The 18,504-nt window shown below is 37.0% G+C and overlaps 1 protein-coding gene and 1 long non-coding RNA gene across 9 annotated transcripts in view; one reads left to right on the forward strand and one right to left on the reverse strand.

The window, feature by feature from the left end:
* The window catches only part of LOC130081933 (uncharacterized), a 65,553-nt gene extending 64,664 nt beyond the window's left edge, over window positions 1-889 (reverse strand). Inside the window, exon 1 of the long non-coding RNA XR_008806728.1 lies at window positions 617-889. This is a non-coding gene — a long non-coding RNA (uncharacterized LOC130081933). The remainder of the gene's footprint in view (window positions 1-616) is intronic.
* Window positions 1-18,504, forward strand: part of LOC130081920 (membrane-associated guanylate kinase, WW and PDZ domain-containing protein 1) — a 115,761-nt gene that overhangs the window by 65,920 nt on the left and 31,337 nt on the right. For 6 of the 8 annotated variants that reach the window (XM_056246645.1, XM_056246646.1, XM_056246647.1 and 3 more), the window contains exons 6-10: window positions 10,780-10,963; window positions 11,848-11,918; window positions 14,158-14,223; window positions 14,493-14,660; window positions 17,320-17,854. In XM_056246645.1, the coding sequence (XP_056102620.1) occupies window positions 10,780-10,963; window positions 11,848-11,918; window positions 14,158-14,223; window positions 14,493-14,660; window positions 17,320-17,854 (1,024 nt within the window). The remainder of the gene's footprint in view (window positions 1-10,779; window positions 10,964-11,847; window positions 11,919-14,157; window positions 14,224-14,492; window positions 14,661-17,319; window positions 17,855-18,504) is intronic. The other 2 variants (XM_056246644.1, XM_056246648.1) reach the window with 1 other exon arrangement.

Raw genomic sequence — 18,504 nt, forward strand, 5'->3', positions numbered from 1 at the left:
TAAGGCACTTCCATGGCCCGATTGGGCCCCCCGAAGAAGTGACAGTAGGGCAGTGTCATCAGAAAATTTCACAAGGTAGCTACCCTGTTGGGAAGTCCTGCAGCTATCAGTGTACATAATAAAGAGCAAAGGAGAAAGGACACAGCCCTGTCTACAACACTCCCTTTCAATTGATTTGTTTTGCTATATTTAAATCCAATCCACTTTATTCTACATTTTCTCTCAAAATCAGAATGGACAATACAAAAAAAATGTGTGCAGATTGATTTCTGGTCAGAGAAGCACTGTGGTAGTAATAAAAAGTTTCTGTCTTTTTTATGTCGTATGAATGAGTCATTGAAGCAAAACTTGCTGAATTTCAAAGCATTACTTATAGTAACGTTAACTTGCAGTTCAGTTAGTGAGTTCATTGAGGGAGTGAAGGATTCATCATGCTGATTCAACTCTGGTAATTTGTAAATTCCTGAATCATTTTGAACTATTCAAAAACCAACAATAAGAGTCATGAAATTGGACAAGACCATGAATTGGACTACACCTGTCACAGTTACCTGGACTTATTCATCTTAAAGGGATAGTTCACTTTGAAATTAATTTTTGATATGTTTTAGCTTACCTCCAGTGCATCCAAGATGTAGGTGTCTTTGTTTCCACAGTATCTTCAATTTTGATAATTTTAGGTAAAACCGTTGTTGTCTGTCAGTCATACAATGGAGGTGAAGGGGGTCCTCCTCAAAGAGCAGTCAAAATTAAACATTATTTAATGACTCATAAATGTAAGTACACATTGATGCCCTAAGACACGAAACGAGCGGTTTTTGTGAGAAAACGAACAGTATTTATATCGTTTTTACCTCTTGTAACCACAGCCACGTCCAAGTGATCTGAGGGCGCGGACGCTTCCGTGTGTGACGTGTACGCAGACTGGTGCATAGATAAACTAGATGTCGCCTTGGCGACGGCAGTTCATTGGAACGAAACCTTAGCCAAGGCGACATCTAGGGTATATATATATATATGCACCAGTCTGCGTACACGTCACACACGGAAGCGTCCGCGCCCTCAGATAACTTGGGCATGGCTGTGGTTACAAGAGGTAAAAACAATATAAATACTGTTCGTTTTCTCACAAAAACCACTCGTTTCGTGTCTTAGGGCATCAATGTGTACTTACATTTATGAGTCATTAAATAATGTTTAATTTTGACTGCTCTTTGAGGAGGACCCCCTTCACCTCCATTGTATGACTGACAGACAACAACGGTTTTACCTAAAATTATCAAAATTGAAGATACTGTGGAAACAAAGACACCTACATCTTGGATGCACTGGAGGTAAGCTAAAACATATCAACAATTAATTTCAAAGTGAACTATCCCTTTAAGTTTCACTTTCATGGACTTTCAGTCTGGTTTCATTCATCACATGTGTTTTATTTTCCCGCCACTCATCAGTTGTCATGGACACTCATCAGATCATCACACCTGTTCTTCATCTCCTCATTATCACTGTTTATTTAAGATCCTTACCTTCACTCTGCGTTTGTAGGTTGTTGTTTGTGTGTGCATGTTACACACATGCTGTTACTTTCTCCTCATCATTGTAGATTACCTGAGTTTGTTTTCATTAAAGAACCATTTTGTTTGTAGGAACCTTTTTTAACTCTCCTCCGTCTTCATCTTCATCCTTGTGACAACACCTGATTGGGTGTTATGTTGTTGTTGTTGTTTGTGAAGACTGCGAGGACAACAGCACTGAAAACGCGAAAGGTGCATTTTTTTGGTACAAACATCTCATCTAATTCAATTCAGACTGCAACTTGCGTGACAATATAACAATATAATTTATGATCTAAAAAATTAACTAAATTTAAAGGAGACCATTTATTTTTTAAAGGATTCAAACCACATCGTCTCCCTGTTTTTCCATTGTATTCTGGTGATCTTGGATTGAGTTATGGAACGCTGTCATTTGTGGTCTGAAAGTACTATTTCTATACTTCAGAATGGACTCAAATCCTCTAACCAATGACAATATGGGCTATATAAACACACAATAGCCAATTTCTTTGTCATTTTGCTTTTAAAAATCTAAATTTTGATAATTGATGCCATTCTTAAATTAATCAGATCAAGCTAATACATACAAGACCAAAAGTGTGGCTGTAATTGTTGATGCATAAAAAATCCCAGTTTTTCTCTTGTCTTTCATGCTCAAAGTGACAGTTACCAGGCAAACAATACCAGCCAGCTTTTTCAGTCTCTATTATCCCCCTCTATTGTCAGCTCTAACATATTCTCTTTCTTCTTGAGAAGCCTACAAACCTGCGTGCCTTTTGTTATATTTCAGGTTTTCTTGTCATTTATTATTATTCCACCTTTCCCTGACATTTGGATCTGAGGGGACTGTGTGGGCACAAAACACAATATATCACAGAGGCTTGTCACATCATTACAAAGGATTATCCTGTTATTAAACCCACAGATTTGATCATTTAAATGTCTTTTTTTCTGGTCCAAATGCATGATTGAAGTACACATGACTTGTATACATATGTTGGGTTTTGAAGATAGACAAAGTGCAATCAATGTTGCTTTTAGAGCAAACAAAAGGTCAGTATGGGATCAAGCTCAGCCTCTGTTTCCCCCTGAAATCCATAAAAAAATAGCCTTGGCGCTGTTTCTTTACAACAAAATGAGAACATCAACATTCCTAAGACTGCTAACTAGTTGCAAAGACCTTTGAGAGACTTGAACAGCTCAGATCCTAGTCATAAACCATCTGTGCTTACTGCAATCTGCCCACCAGCCACACATTTGAGAGGATACTATTCTGACCTACATACTTCACAGGGCATGGATGCTCTCACCTTGAAAAAGATAGCACCACTGCCAGGATTATGTTTGTCTGGGTATGTTTTATTTTATGACTTTTCCAGTATCTTAAAGATTGTCATGTATACTGGCTTGACTTGATAATCCAGATTCAAGAGGCTTGAAGCAGATGTAAAATAAAAACACAAGGAACAATAAAGAGAAATACCAGCACAGAACATTAACACAAGACTATGAACAGAGGATGACTGAGGGTTTAAATACACTAGATGACAACAAGGGACTAATGATAGACAGGTGCAGGTGATTAGTTGGCATGGTTACAAACTATAGAAACTAACAGCAATGGAAACACAGGAAACAGGAAATGCACATAGGCACAACAAGACAAAAGAATATCAAAATAAGAGTCCATGAAAACAGAGACAAGGTAATCGTGACAAAGGTACACTATGTAAGTTTTTTTGTTTTGTTCCAAATTAACAAAATTTAAATAAGTCTATATTAGTAATAATTAATATAGTAATTAATTATATAATCAATCCTTCTTCCAAAACGTGTTTTTGTCTTACCCTGATTCACTATGACAAGCCTATTATAAGTGTTTATATTTTCGACGTGACTGGATGTTTTACTGGAAATTGCGTACATGCATCACTCGCCCGTGCGTTTCTCGTCATATCCGTCAATAGAGAAAAGTTTCCCTGGCTACTTTGACGTGTGAATGGTTTGGGAGTGGCAGAAGGTAGAAGGTTGACATGGAGAAGCTAAATCTCCAACCTCAGTGGAATCACCCTTTAAAAAAATTTAAATAAAAAAAAAAACACTGAAGAGAGGAGAGTTTACTGGCTAAAACAAAATTGTATATAGCTTGTAATAAACCGAGAATCAACATTGGCATTGCTTTTCGGAGATGGCGAGAACTGATGGATTTGACATGTTGTAAAAGTGACGTAAAGATGGCTAATCTTCAGCTAATCAGCTTGAGATCCTTTCATCTAAACTGGTCTTATCTCTTAAGCCTAGTAGTGAATGTTTTATGAGCAGTAAAGGATAACATTATTCATCCGCACACAGTCACACAGAGCCAAAGCACAACCAATGTTTATCCACAAAATGCATGTTTTGTTTTTTAACCACTAAAAGATACATAGTGTACCTTAAAACACCATTCCACCCCTAAACTTGATCAAGTTAATATGCTCAACTTCAAGAATGCATGCCTCAACCACATTTAATCGGCTCATATCACAAGTAATTAAATTTCTTTGATATTTTTTTAAATAAAATTGTTTGTATCCCTTGTGAAAGAGAAGTGCGCTTAATTGTATTTAATGTGAACTTGTAGTGTACTTCAAATCTTAAAAGTATATACATGCAGATAATATAATATCAATGAAATAAAAGGCTACTTAAGTGTTATTAAAGACAGTATATTTAATTTTTATTTTTTGTAAATAACATGGAATGAAGTGTCTGAAAATATTACATTTAGGATACACTTAAGTATATTCTTTTAAAGTATATTTTTTCTGTTATACGTGCTAAACGTATGCTAAAGTGTACATCTTTTTCACAAGGCATAAAACATATTGCAAAGAACTCCAAAACCAACCATTTTGCATAATTTCAGTCCGATCTTAAAGGTTTATGTGCCACATTTCAGCACTGGTTGTTTTGTGATTAAAAAGTTAGTCTCAATGCAATGCTGCTTATGCAAAGAGACTTGTGCACTGCTGACATTACATGTAGGAGTGTGATGAGTAAACTTTTAGATGCAGATTTAACAATTTGACTTAACATTTAGAGGTAAATTGACATTTCAAATGCCAACTTCATGGGTTCAATTCCCAGGGAATGCACTGTATTATACTTTAAATGAAATGTAAGTCTCTGGTTAAAAGCATCTACCAAATGCATAAATGTCAATTTACACTAACATTTACATTTTGCAATATTGTATTGAATATACTGTAATATGGTATACATATGAAAAAATTCATGGCCATATCCATCATGATGACTAAAATAGCATCTGAATGTCAGAGTTCATGGTATAATCCCCCTCTTGCTAAACATCAGTGCTGTTAAAGCAGATAGAGTGTGTGTATATGACACCACAGCCAAGGGTGTATGTGTTTGTTTGCAGCTGGGCTTATGATTCTTGTGGGAATATGCTAATTACCTCAATACAGAGTGCAGGTTGCAGATGTTCAGGTCCCAGCTGGGGATCCTTCATTTCTATACTAGCAATATGGTATGTCAAGTGATATAAGAGGATGTCTTTATATTAATGAATAGTTGTTGAATGAGAGACGGGTTCAGTTTAACAGCCAAACAGCTTCTTCTTTTTTTCTGTAGATTATTGTGAAGCCGGTTCTATACCGGTTCTATTTAAGTTGGTGTGGGTTACACATTATAGATGTACAAAAAAATTATTTAAAGTTAGCTTACCCTTTAGCTCACTTTTAAAAAGAGCAGTTGTTACGGAAATAATATACTTTAAAATAATATATTTAAGTGTGAACTAAATGTAATGTTTTGGACACTTAATTGCATGTTATTTAAATTTAAATATTTAAAATACATGAAATGTAATTTCAGGATTACTTCTATTGTCTATTGAAATATGGTTAAAGTGTACTGACATTTATTTACATGAATATACTTTAATATAAGTAAAATATACTTAAATGGAATTTCTATTTAAAATTTGTATCTCATGTATTGAAATATATTTGCGATCACACATTTTAATGATGTTTTTTAACTATATTAACTTTAAAGGGGTCATGAATAAAAAATGAATACTTTTTTTTTTTTTTTTTTTTGCAAAACTGTTACGCAATCATAGCAGTGGGCGTTTACTTCCAAGTCTTGAATGCGACACGTCCATCAAAACGGAGTGTTCGAAAGAGAGGGTCAAAAACAGGATAGAAAATAGCTTATTTGTTCTAAATTAGGATTTTTTTTTTAAATGTAAAAATCTTGATAACATTATAAGTGGACCTCAGAGAACATTATAAAAGTTTAAAAAATAAATGCCGTTCATGACCAATTTTTAAATGTAATATTAATTTTCTGAACACAGATAAATTCAAACACTTTACATTATATTATTATTAAACCGTAATGATTTAAAATGTACTTTAAAGAAAAACTTTCAATGTGACATTATTAAAAAGTGCACTTTTGTACTAAACATTGACATGAAAGTGTACTCTCTTTAAGTAGGCTACACTTAATATTATATATCTGCAAGTACAGAAAACCCAATTGGAGGAAAACAATGTCCAAAACAATGACATTTAATATGCGCTTTAGCGATGTTGCCCATCTTTGACCGTGTCAGCGTCTATTTGGTGCTCACAACATGGATAAAATGAACATGTCAGCAGTGACAATGTTTTTCACTGTGCCCAAAAAGGATCCTGAAGTATCACTATGTAAAATATGTGAAAATAGAGATGTTGCTGATTCCCAAAGAACTTTACTAGTTTAATTTATCACCAGACAAAACAACACTCTGACCAGCATACAATTATCCAATTACCTGAAAGTTGTTACCCAAAATGTATATGTTTGGTTTTCAGTTACATGAAATTTGTAATTTCGGTTTTGGTGTTTCAGTGAAAAATGTATTTCAGTGCATCACTACTTATGCTATGAAGCAACAATAAATGTCAGAAGACATTTCAGAGTTCAGACTACAAGCCGACAAAACTGTCCAGTCAACTCTTTCCTAAGTTCACTTGGGTTTTGTTTGTCTGTGCACTTTTGTCAAGCCCTGGTGTCTTCAGCCCATGGGTAGTGGCATAGATGACAGAGGCATCGATCAAAGCATGACATTGAAGCCAATCAACATACCGATCTGCCTCTATGGATTCAATGTAGCGCTCCGTGTCTTATGCTGACCCTGCGCACAGTACATTTCACAATTGACACTGAAGCGATTTCCTTTAGAATTTAGAATGGGGAAAACTTGGTATTGCTTTTTAGCTTAATCAAATTTCTAAAAAGTTTGTTTTGGGAATGACAAACACATTTAATCACCATAGTGAACCTCCTATTTTATATGTATGGAATACCCTTGATTACTGAAATAAAATTCAGTAATCAGTAAAAATAAAATTAATTAATAATTCATAAAGATCATTAACGTTTTTGGGCATGGCATTAACAACCTGATATATGTCATAACATTTTTAGATAATATTTTAAGACAAAACTGCTTAACTATGAAATAAAATATTTTTCAAAACTACTTAAAAAGAATATTACTGAGAGTTTCATTCTTTTTCTTCATCATGATATCAGAACAGTTGTATTCCTGATATTTCAATTTTATGAACAAAAATATAGTAATACATTTGAACTCAAAAAGGAAAAACATTCTCTTTATAGAAGAGGTATATTCAAGCCATTATTTTTTTATTTAATTTGTCATATATTTTTGAATAAATGAATTGAAAGTGATGCACTAAACCACTGTTAGTGTTGTCGTACGCTACATGGACAAAAGTATTGCGACACCTGACCATTAAGTCAAATCATCTTTATTTCTATAGCACTTTTTAGATTGTTTCAAAGCAGCTTTTCAGTGATAACAGGAAAATGATTCAATGATGCAAACAGTTTATTTTCGGCTGTACAGCAGCTCTAAAAGAAAATAATGTCATTGTTCAGCTGAAGTCAGTTCAGAGTTGATTCAGTTCCGTTGTGAAGATCATCAATTATTAAATTAGTTCATTTCATCTATAAAGCAGTTTTGCAGAAAACAGTGATGTCATCGTCTAGCTCAGTTCCGTTGCCATCCCATAGTGTCAGTGCAAATGAACGAACATGGTGTGATTATGATTCAGGCCGCATAAGTCATAATTAGATTGTGTATCGGTAGCATTCAAATATTTCATCCAGTTCCTTTGGTTGAAGATAGGTATGGACGTAGTATGGTCGTAGGTTCAGAGGACTTGTCTGGTTCCCGTGGTCTTTGCTGAGGATCTGTGCCGATGGCTGTCATGTAAAATTACAGCTACAGGGACTTCAATGACATTGCATTTCTAAGAGTTGGTCCCCCTTTGCAGCTATAACAGCTTCCACTCTTCTGGGAAGGCTTTCCACAAGTGTTTCTGTGGGATTTTTTGCCCTTTCATCCAGTAGAGCATTTGTGAGATCAGACACTGAAGTTGGACGAAAAAGCCTGCTTTTGCAATCTCTGTTCCGGTTCATCCCAGGGGTGTTCGATGGGGTTGAGGTCAGGGCTCTCTGTGGGCCAGTCAAGTTCTTCAACACCAAACTTATCCAACCATGTCTTTTTGGAGCTTGCTTTGTGCTCTGGGGCAAAGTCATGCTGGAATAGAAAAGGGCATTCCCCAAACTGTGCCCACAAACTTGGAAGCAGCATTGTCCAAAATATCTAGGTATGTCGAAGCATTAAGATTTTCCTTCACCGGAAGTAAGGGCCCAATAGCTAACATCTGAAAAACAGCCCCAAATCTTTATCCCTCCTCCACCAAACTTTAGAGTTTGCACAATGCAGTCAAGATACTGTAGGCAATGTTTTCCTGGCATCTGCCAAACCCAGACTCTCCCATCAGACTGCCAAACAGGGAAGCGTGATTCATCACTCCACAGAACACATTTCCACTGCTCCAGAGTCCACTGGTGCCGTGCTTTAGGCAAGGCAAGTATATTTATATAGCATATTTCATACACAATGGTAATTCAAAGTGCTTTACATAGAAGAAATTAAAATGATCAAAAGAAATAAGAATAATTAAAACAGTTTAGAATAAAAAATAAAATACAGTGCAAACAGTCGGACTTACAGTGGCACAGTGCTCATTCAGTAAATGCTCATAAACAGAAGTGTTTTGAGTCTGGATTTGAATGTGACTACTGTAGGAGCACACATCTGATCTCCTCTGGAAGCTGGTTCCAGCTGCGGCTGGCATAGCTAAAAGCAGACTCGCCGTGCTTAGAGTGAACCCTTGGTATTTCTAGCTGATGTGATCCTAATGATCTGAGTGATCTTTTATATTCAGTGAGCATATCTGCAATGTATTGAGGTCCTAGTCCATTGAATGATATACCAGTATAATACTTTAAAATCAATCCTAAATGTAACTGGGAGCCAGTGTAAAGACCTGAGGACTGGTGTGATGTGTTCATATTTTCTGGTTCTGCTCAGGATTCTGGCAGCAGCGTTCTGTATGAGCTGCAACTGTCTTATGGTCTTTTTAGGAAGGCCAGTGAGGAGTCCATTACAATAATCTACCCTGCTGGTGATGAAAGCATGCACAAGTTTCTCTAAGTCTTGACTGGAAACAAAGCATCTAATTCTTGCAATATTTTTCAGATGATAGTAGATTTAGTTATTGCTTTGACATGACTTCTGAAACTAAGGTCTGACTCTAGAGACACACCAAGATTCTTGACTTGATTTTTAGTAGTTAGACCCCTAGCGTCAAGGTATGTGTTCACCTTGAGAACTTCATCTTTGTTTCCAAACGCAATGACTTCAGTTTTGTCTTTGTTTAACTGAAGAAAGTTTTGCCACATCCAACTGTTTACTTCATCAATGCATTGGCACAGGGAGTCAATGGGGCTGTAGTCGTTAGGCGATAGGGCTAAGTAGAGCTGTGTGTCGTCTGCATGGCTGTGGTAAGAGATTCGGTTCTTTCTCATTATTTGGCTCAGTGGGAGCATGTACAGGTTGAACAGGAGTGGCGCAAGAATTGAGCCTTGAGGGACTCCACATGTCATGGATGTCCACTCAGACTTATGGTCTCCTATACTCACATAATAACCTCTCCCTCCTAAGTATGACCTGGACCATTTTAGGACTAGCCTCAGCACTCTTTACACCACTTCATCAGATGCTCGGCCATGGAAACCCATTCCATGAAGCTCCCGCCTCACAGTTTTTGTGCTGGTATTAATGCCAGTGGAAGTTTGGAACTCTTCAGCTATAGAATCGGCAGAGTGTTGAAGTTTACACACCATGCGCCTCAGCACTCGGTGACCCTACTCTGTGACTTTACATGGTCTTCTGCTTCATGGCTGAGTGGCTGCTGTTCCTAAAAGCTCCCACTTCCAAATAATACCACTTACAGTTGACCATGAAATATCTAGCATGAAATTTCTCATGAAATTTCATGAACTGACTTATCGCAAAGGTGCGATAGGTATCAGCCTATTACAGTACCACACTTGAATTCACAGCTCTTCAGAACGACTCTTTTTTTCCACAAATGTTTGTAAATGCAGACTGTGTGGATGGGTGCTTAATTTTATACTCTTGTGGCAATGGGTCAGATTGAAACTCCTGAATTAAAAAATGATGTGCTCTCTGTCTAATTACTGAGTTCATTTCTAATTGCTGAATTAAACACTATTTGATCAGTTCAGTTATAGTATGGTAAACATATTTAGCTGACACGTACGTTGGGTTTTAATGCTTTATGGGGACATTCCATAGACATAATGATTTTTATACTGTACAAACTGTATATCCTATCCCCTAACCCTAAACCTATACCTTTTTACCTTTTTTTAGAAAACGACACTTAGTATGATTTATAAGCTGTTTTCCAAAAAAAACATAAGCTGTTTGTGCCATCTTTGTGGGGACATTTTGTCCCCATAACGTAGGGTGTACCTGAACCACACATACACACACACACACACACACATGCAAACTCAGGTGACATAATGAAAATGTAAATGGCAAACTATAAATAGAAACCTATATAATGGTAATGCACAATAATAGTTTAATTTTGCTGTTCTTGCTTTCATGTGTCCAATAGTAGAAATAAACCCATTTAGTACTAAATAGAAAAGAGAATGACTATGAATAATAATTCAATGAATGTTTAAATGGAAGCTCTCAGACAGAATAGTCTTTGTGTTTCAGTTTGTTTTCTCTTCATTGGTGTTTTAGGTGGTTCGCTTGGGGCGAGCAGTGCCCCCGTACCCACTTCATCCCCCAGCCAATCACGAAATTCAAGTGGAGGAGACGGCAGTGCCTTGGAGAATGGGCTCGGACCTCGTAGAGGAGCACGGGTGACAGGGTCAGAAAACTGGGAGATGATGTACAGCGACTCAGGGAATGCCTATTACAAAGAGTAAGAAGATAAATGATCACTATGAATGATTTATACTGTGTAAATCCCATAGACCACAAGATTTAGAGCACTAAAAACACAGCTGGTTTTACTTCAGGACCCTGTTTTTCAATAGAATCAATGGATATCAATGGTTCATCCAAAAAAGCAGAACATAAAAGAAGATATTTTGAAGAATTTCTCTTCTGTTTTTGTCTATACAATGGGTTTTTTGCTTACAAGTGGCCCCAAAATTGGGTTCTACTTGCTAATACACTAGTGACCCTTCCCTCTTAAACCACCCTTAAACCTAACCATACCACAAAACCTGTCCCGAACTTTACCTGTACCTCAGCTCAAAAGCAGAAAAGGTGTTTGGCAATACAACATGAACACACTCAGTACATTGTAACTATAGTAGTAAGTATACAGTAGTTAAAGACACCTAATATAAAGTGTGACCCAAATATGTTTGTTGATATTACTAAAAGTCTCTTAAATGTAAATCTGTTTGTTTTAATGCAGTTTGGGTCATATTTTATTGACCTTGGATATCTTTGATCTTGGTTTTGAGGATGAGGGAATGTCACACAACCTGTGCTGGTTGACATCTATATAATTTGGCTTCAACCAAGACACAGATGGTAGAGTCTGAATTGGATTTTGACATCAAGAGATATGGAAATATTTTGTCCTCCCATTTAAAAATGTAAGACTTTTTTGCTATCTTAACTATGAACAAGTACATGATTAGCTGCTTTTTTATTATGCAGTCCATAGAACATTTATTAGCAACACAATTCTTTTAAGTGTGATATTTGAATTGTGAAGAAATGCTTCCAGTCATGCACAGTGATGTTTTCAATGACAACACTGACATCTTGTGTTATGTGTTTGTCCTGCAGCCATCATCTAAAGCCATCCTCTTGGCTTAATCGCCGAACTCACAGCAGAGAGAATGTCTGTATGTCAGAATGTAAGATTCTATTCTATTCTATTCTATTCTATTCTATTCTATTCTATTCTATTCTATTCTATTCTATTCTATTCTATTCTATTCTATTCTATTCTATTCTATTCTATTGCATTGTTTCCATTAGGGTTTAAGTCATGTAACAGTTTTAGATGTAAATAACAATAAATATTTAGTATATGCACTGTATAAAAGTTTTAGTCCACACTTTTTTTTATCTAGAGTTTTTATTATCTTGTAAATACGCTACTTCCTGTGGTGCTGCAGCTGCATTAGGATATTTGCTTGACAGTTTGATAAAAAAAGAAGTGAGGTTGCACAACTCTTTTGCGGGTAAATAAAGTCTATATATAGGACTGTCACGGTGTGATTTTTATGCCAAATGGTTAACAAAAAAAATACCCACTTTTACTCATCATTGAGCCTTACCATGCATGAAATATCACCCATGAGCAAAACATCTTCCCTTTCTAAAAAAAGCTACTCAAAAATGTTTGTAAGGTAGGCCCATTCTGGTTATTTCTTCAGTTGATCAATTCAGGTAGTACAATTTGTGTATATTTTAAACCTACCTATGTATGGAAGATTTAACATGTTCTTAACCCAAGTATAAGCCTACTCTATCATATTTGATACACAATTTTTCTAAGGCATCAAGATTTAGCTGAAAACCTCTGTCACCTGATTGATAGCTATTTGCAAGATATGATACTTTTTAGCAAGTAAAATGCCTTTTAGTATATTTCTCAAAATGCCCTTCTTTAGACCGTAGTGTACGTGTCTTTCTGCTGTAAAATCTATACTGATTTTATAAAGTAAATGCAAGAATAACATACTAACTATATTCTTAGTAGTATCTCAAGATGATAATTTACTAGATTGAAGCAACTTAGGTTTACTTGATTATTCATAATATTTTTTTAAATCATATAAAAATGTGAGTATCAAATATGATGCATCAGGCTTTTGAGGAATGTTAATTTGTTCATCTCTCAATCATCATTGTATTGCATTGCAATACAATGCAATGCAATACATTGCAATGCATTGTTTAAATCATATAAAAATGTGAGTATCAAATATGATGCATCAGGCTTTTGAGGAATGTTAATTTGTTCATCTCTCAATCATCATTGTATTGCATTGCAATACAATGCCCCCCCCCCCCCCCCCCCCCCACACACACACACACACAATAAAAACTGAAGAACTTTGATAAAACTGAGCATTTAAAAATAATCTTACTAAAACATATTATCAGGAGTTATTGAATGATGTAAGTAATCTGCTAAACTGTTATACATAAAATCTTATTACAAGCTATCAGAATTTCATCTCATTTTTTGGACATATAAATATCAACAAATGCACCAATTGCATATTTTTGCTCAGTTTGGGTCACTGAATAAGATTGATGTATTTTTTCTTCTCGAGTATAAGATCCAAATTATATCCTATATCATACTAGTATATAGAGTCATAAAGGCCTGATGTATCAAATATGATACTTAACCAAAAAACGCACATGCAAACTTTTTAAAATATCTTTTTCTAAGTATTTCAGGTTAAGTATCTGTTTATCTATGCTTGTATAACATGATGAGTGATTACAAATGAGATTTTGAAGAATGTACTGGTCATTATTTCCATGAAATTACAAAGAACTGAAGACACAAACTCTTTTTAGATTGGATTAGAAATAACATTGAAAATAAGTAACATTGTTTACTTTTTATGTTTTTTCTTTAATTGAATTCTTATGTCATGACAAGCAAATGATAACCTGGTGACCAGATAAATCATTTTAGACATTTATTTTATAAACTGTATATTTAGTTATATCATATATATATATACACACATATATATAAAATAATAATGAATAAAATAAAATGTCTATAAATCATCTGAAATACCAGTATTATACTCTTCAGTGCTTTAGTACTCCTTAGTAAGAAAATAATACTAAAAGTGTACAAAGTTATTGCTTTGAAGTCTGTATATAAGATGCAGTTCATCAATGCTAACTGTAGAGGGTGGTATAAATGTAAATAGTTTAGGTTATAAGAACAAGATGTCATTACAGCTTTAAAATTCCATGTTTGCTTTGGGTGGTTATGTTTTTACATTTTGTGCTGTAAAGTGCTGCATGCGAATCTGCTGTTCAACATACGCTTGAACGGTGTGCTCAAACATGCAAATGCTTACCTCTGTCTGTACTTCTACCTCTCTTTTCCTTCAGACATTTCAAATTCATGCATTTGGCAGACACTTACAGACTTACAAAGCTACTTACAGTGCATTCAAGGTATACATTTTTGTCAGTTTGTGTGTTCCCTTGGATTTGATTCCATGATCTTAGCAGTGCTAGCATCATGTTGAGCTAGCGGGACAGAAATTAGATTCACTTGTCTCTGGAAAAATTTCATATTTATCTTTACCTTTCACTATCCATCTTTTGTAATGTTAATCATTGCTTCTTTTCTTTACTCTTAATGGGTTAATTTCCTAAATAATCTGCCTGTCATCATATTTAAACCTCTCACCATCTTCTTTCTCTGGTTTTGTGCTTTGTAGTGGCAGAGTTTACAGACCAGCCGGGTGAATTGAGAGGCTTCTCGGTTCACACTCGTTTGGTGAAGGGTCCACGGGGCTTTGGCTTCAACATAGTGGGAGGCAGCAGGCGGAGGGAGTTCCTGCAGATTTACAGCATCACCCCTGGAGGACCTTCAACACTTAACACAGGTAACACCTCATCTCTCTTCAGCCGCCCACTGCGGTAGAGGACTATGTTTTATCTATAGGTTGCTGCTCTCTTTTTCTCTTCCTCTATATTACATTTTCTGTCCCACTGTGGATTAGTGTTGTGATTGTGTGATCCTGTAGAACGAGAGTCTCGATCTCCCTCTAATCCTAATGGCCAGCATGGAGTAATCCAGCTATCACTCACTGCCGACACACACATTTACAAGTAAAATGTGAAATTATGAACACGCTCTCTCTCACTTCGCTATTACACGCAGACTTAGAAATACAGGTCCTTCTAAAAAAAATTGCATATTGTGTAATGAAATAATGTAATGAAAAAAATTAAACTTTCATATATTTTAGATTCATTGCACACCAACTGAAATATTTCAGGTCTTTTATTGTTTTAATACTGATGATTTTGGCATACAGCTCATGAAAACCCAAAACAGCTCATGAAAAGTCTAAAAAAATTAGCATATTTCATCCGACCAATAAAAGAAGTGTTTTTAATACAAAAAAAAAAAAAGTCAACCTTCAAATAATTATGTTCAGTTATGCACTCAATAGTCAATACTTGGTCGGGAATCCTTTTGCAGAAATGACTGCTTCAATGCGGCGTGGCATGGAGGCAATCAGCCTGTGGCACTGCTGAGGTGTTATGGAGGCCCAGGATGCTTCGATAGCGGCCTTAAGCTCATCCAGAGTGTTGGGTCTTGCGTCTCTCAACTTTCTCTTCACAATATCCCACAGATTCTCTATGGGGTTCAGGTCAGGAGAGTTGGCAGGCCAATTGAGCACAGTAATACCATGGTCAGTAAACCATTTACCAGTGGTTTTGGCACTGTGAGCAGGTGCCAGGTCGTGCTGAAAAATGAAATCTTCATCTCCATAAAGCTTTTCAGCAGATGGAAGCATGAAGTGCTCCAAAATCTCCTGATAGCTAGCTGCATTGACCCTGCCCTTGATAAAACACAGTGGACCAACACCAGCAGCTGACATGGCACCCCAGACCATCACTGACTGTGGGTACTTGACACTGGACTTCAGGCATTTTGGCATTTCCTTCTCCCCAGTCTTCCTCCAGACTCTGGCACCTTGATTTCCGAATGACATGCAAAACTGAGCAACAGTCCAGTGCTGCTTCTCTGTAGCCCAGGTCAGGCGCTTCTGCCGCTGTTTCTGGTTCAAAAGTGGCTTGACCTGGGGAATGCGGCACCTGTAGCCCATTTCCTGCGCACGCCTGTGCACGGTGGCTCTGGATGTTTCTACTCCAGACTCAGTCCACTGCTTCCGCAGGTCCCCCAAGGTCTGGAATCGGTCCTTCTCCACAATCTTCCTCAGGGTCCGGTCACCTCTTCTCGTTGTGCAGCGTTTTTTGCCACACTTTTTCCTTCCCACAGACTTCCCACTGAGGTGCCTTGATACAGCACTCTGGGAACAGCCTATTTGTTCAGAAATTTCTTTTTGTCTTACCCTCTTGCTTGAGGGTGTCAATGATGGCCTTCTGGACAGCAGTCAGGTCGGCAGTCTTACCCATGATTGCGGTTTTGAGTAATGAAACAGGCTGGGAGTTTTCAAAAGCCTCAGGAATCTTTTGCAGGTGTTTAGAGTTAATTAGTTGATTCAGATGATTAGGTTAATAGCTCGTTTAGAGACCCTTTTCATGATATGCTAATTTTTTGAGGCAGGAATTTGGGGTTTTCATGAGCTGTATGCCAAAATCATCAGTATTAAAACAATAAAAGACCTGAAATATTTCAGTTGGTGTGCAATGAATCTAAAATATATGAAAGTTTAATTTTTATCATTACATTATGGAAAATAATGAACTTGATCACAATATGCTAATTTGTTGAGAAGGACCTGTATATGTATGTTCAATCTTAAGTTGGTCCTGCACATCCCACAGATGCTCAATTGGATTGAGATCTGGGGAATTTGGTGGCCAGAACAACACCTTAAACTCTTTATTTTGTTCCTCAAGCCATTCCTAACAATGTGTGCAGTGTGGCAGGGTGCATTATCCTGCTGAAAGAGGCCAATTCCACCAGGGAACACCATTGTCATGAAGGGGTGTACCTGGTCTACAACAATGTTTAGGTAGGTGGCACATGTCAAATTTACGTCCACATGAATGGCCGGACCCGGGGTTTCCCATCAAAACATTGCCCAGAGCGTCACACTTCCTCCAATGGCTTCCCGCCGTACCACAGTTCGTCCTGGCGCCATTACTTCCCCAAGTAAATGGCACATACGTACACGGCCGTCCACCTGATGTAAAAGAAAACGGGACTTATCGGACCAGGCGACCTTCTTCCACTGCTCCAAGGTCCAGTTACGAGGCTCGTGTGCCCATTGTAGATACTTTTGTTGGTGGACAGGAGTCATCATAGGCACTCTGATTGGTCTTTCCCATATGCAGCAGAGTGTGTTGTGACACATTCCTCCCATAACCATCATGAACATTTTTGCCATAGTAGACCTTCTGTTGGCTCGGACCAGACAGGATAGCCTTCGTTACACTTTTGCATCGATGAGCCTTGGGCTCCCAACTCTCTGTCTTATTTAGTTAAATAGTTTTGAACTTAGGTTGAACTCTCATATTATGAATCGCATGCAATTTAACACGTTCCATCTCTTGCCTTTTTTCCAGCGGACATTCTGGTGTACATCAATGATACCTGTGTGCTCGGCTTCTTTCACAAAGAGGTAGTGGAAATCTTGAAAGCCATACCGGTGGGTCATACTGTGGATGTTGTAGTCCGTAGGGGCTACCCTATGCTCTATAACTCTGACGGCTGCCCGAAGATGCCCAATTCTAGGCTAATGGCTTCCCAAGACCAGTCACTACATCTGCCTCCACCAACCACCACCCAACCCCAGGCCCAGGCTCCTCTCCCATACGCACAGCTACACCTCAACCACAACGGTCCCATGTGGTCTGAATTTGAGAGGGGATCCTCAAGGAATCTCAGAGTACGGGCATCAAGGTTCAGTCTGGATGCTAATGGTAATTCACCTCCGATCGCTTCACCTCAAAGACCTCCATCATCATACCAGTACTCTAACGGGTATGGGAGTGGATTCCTGAGACCGCCACGCACTGCAAGAAGCATAAGGAGGTTACAGAGTGCAGAACTAGCCAGCCAGAGTGACAGTGAGGTGGTGTCCGCGATTGGATCACATAGGTGAAAGGATTTTATATGTTATATTGTCACTGCTATGATCAGGGTTAGATTATAGAATGCGTGCTGTAAAATGTAATTTGTAACATATTTTGTTAGATTGCTTATTTGACTTGTTTTAAGTATAAACAAGTGAAAGAAAATCTGCCACTGTTTCTTAACTGTACATTTATTTTCTTTTAAGGTTTTTTTACTGATCAAGACTTTTTGCTCACCAAAGCTGCACGTATTAGATCAAAAACACATTAAAAACGTAATATTGTGAAATAATTTTAGAATTTAAAATGACTTTTTAAGTTGTTTTGTTTTAATATATTTTAAAATGTAATGTAATACTGTGATGTTAAACCTGAATTTTTAGCATCATTTGTATTCAGTGTCACAGGATACTTCAGAAAACTTTCTAATATGCTGATTTGGGTCTCAAGAAACATTTTTTTAATATCAATCTATCTATGATCTGAAATTGATTTTTTCTTGACAGTTTGTATCATGTAATAGCTCCTGGTATCAGCATGTAAGGACTAGAAATAGCACTTTAGTTTAGCATAAAGCTAAATGATAACATGATCATGATCTATCTATAATCTTTCTATGATCTATCTATGATCTATCTACGATCTATCTATGATCTGAAATTGATTTTTTTCTTG

This window comes from Rhinichthys klamathensis, unplaced genomic scaffold (genome assembly GCF_029890125.1).
Source record: "Rhinichthys klamathensis goyatoka isolate OS25496 unplaced genomic scaffold, OSU_Roscu_1.1 h1tg000040l_1, whole genome shotgun sequence".
NCBI classification, from domain to species: Eukaryota; Metazoa; Chordata; class Actinopteri; order Cypriniformes; family Leuciscidae; genus Rhinichthys; species Rhinichthys klamathensis.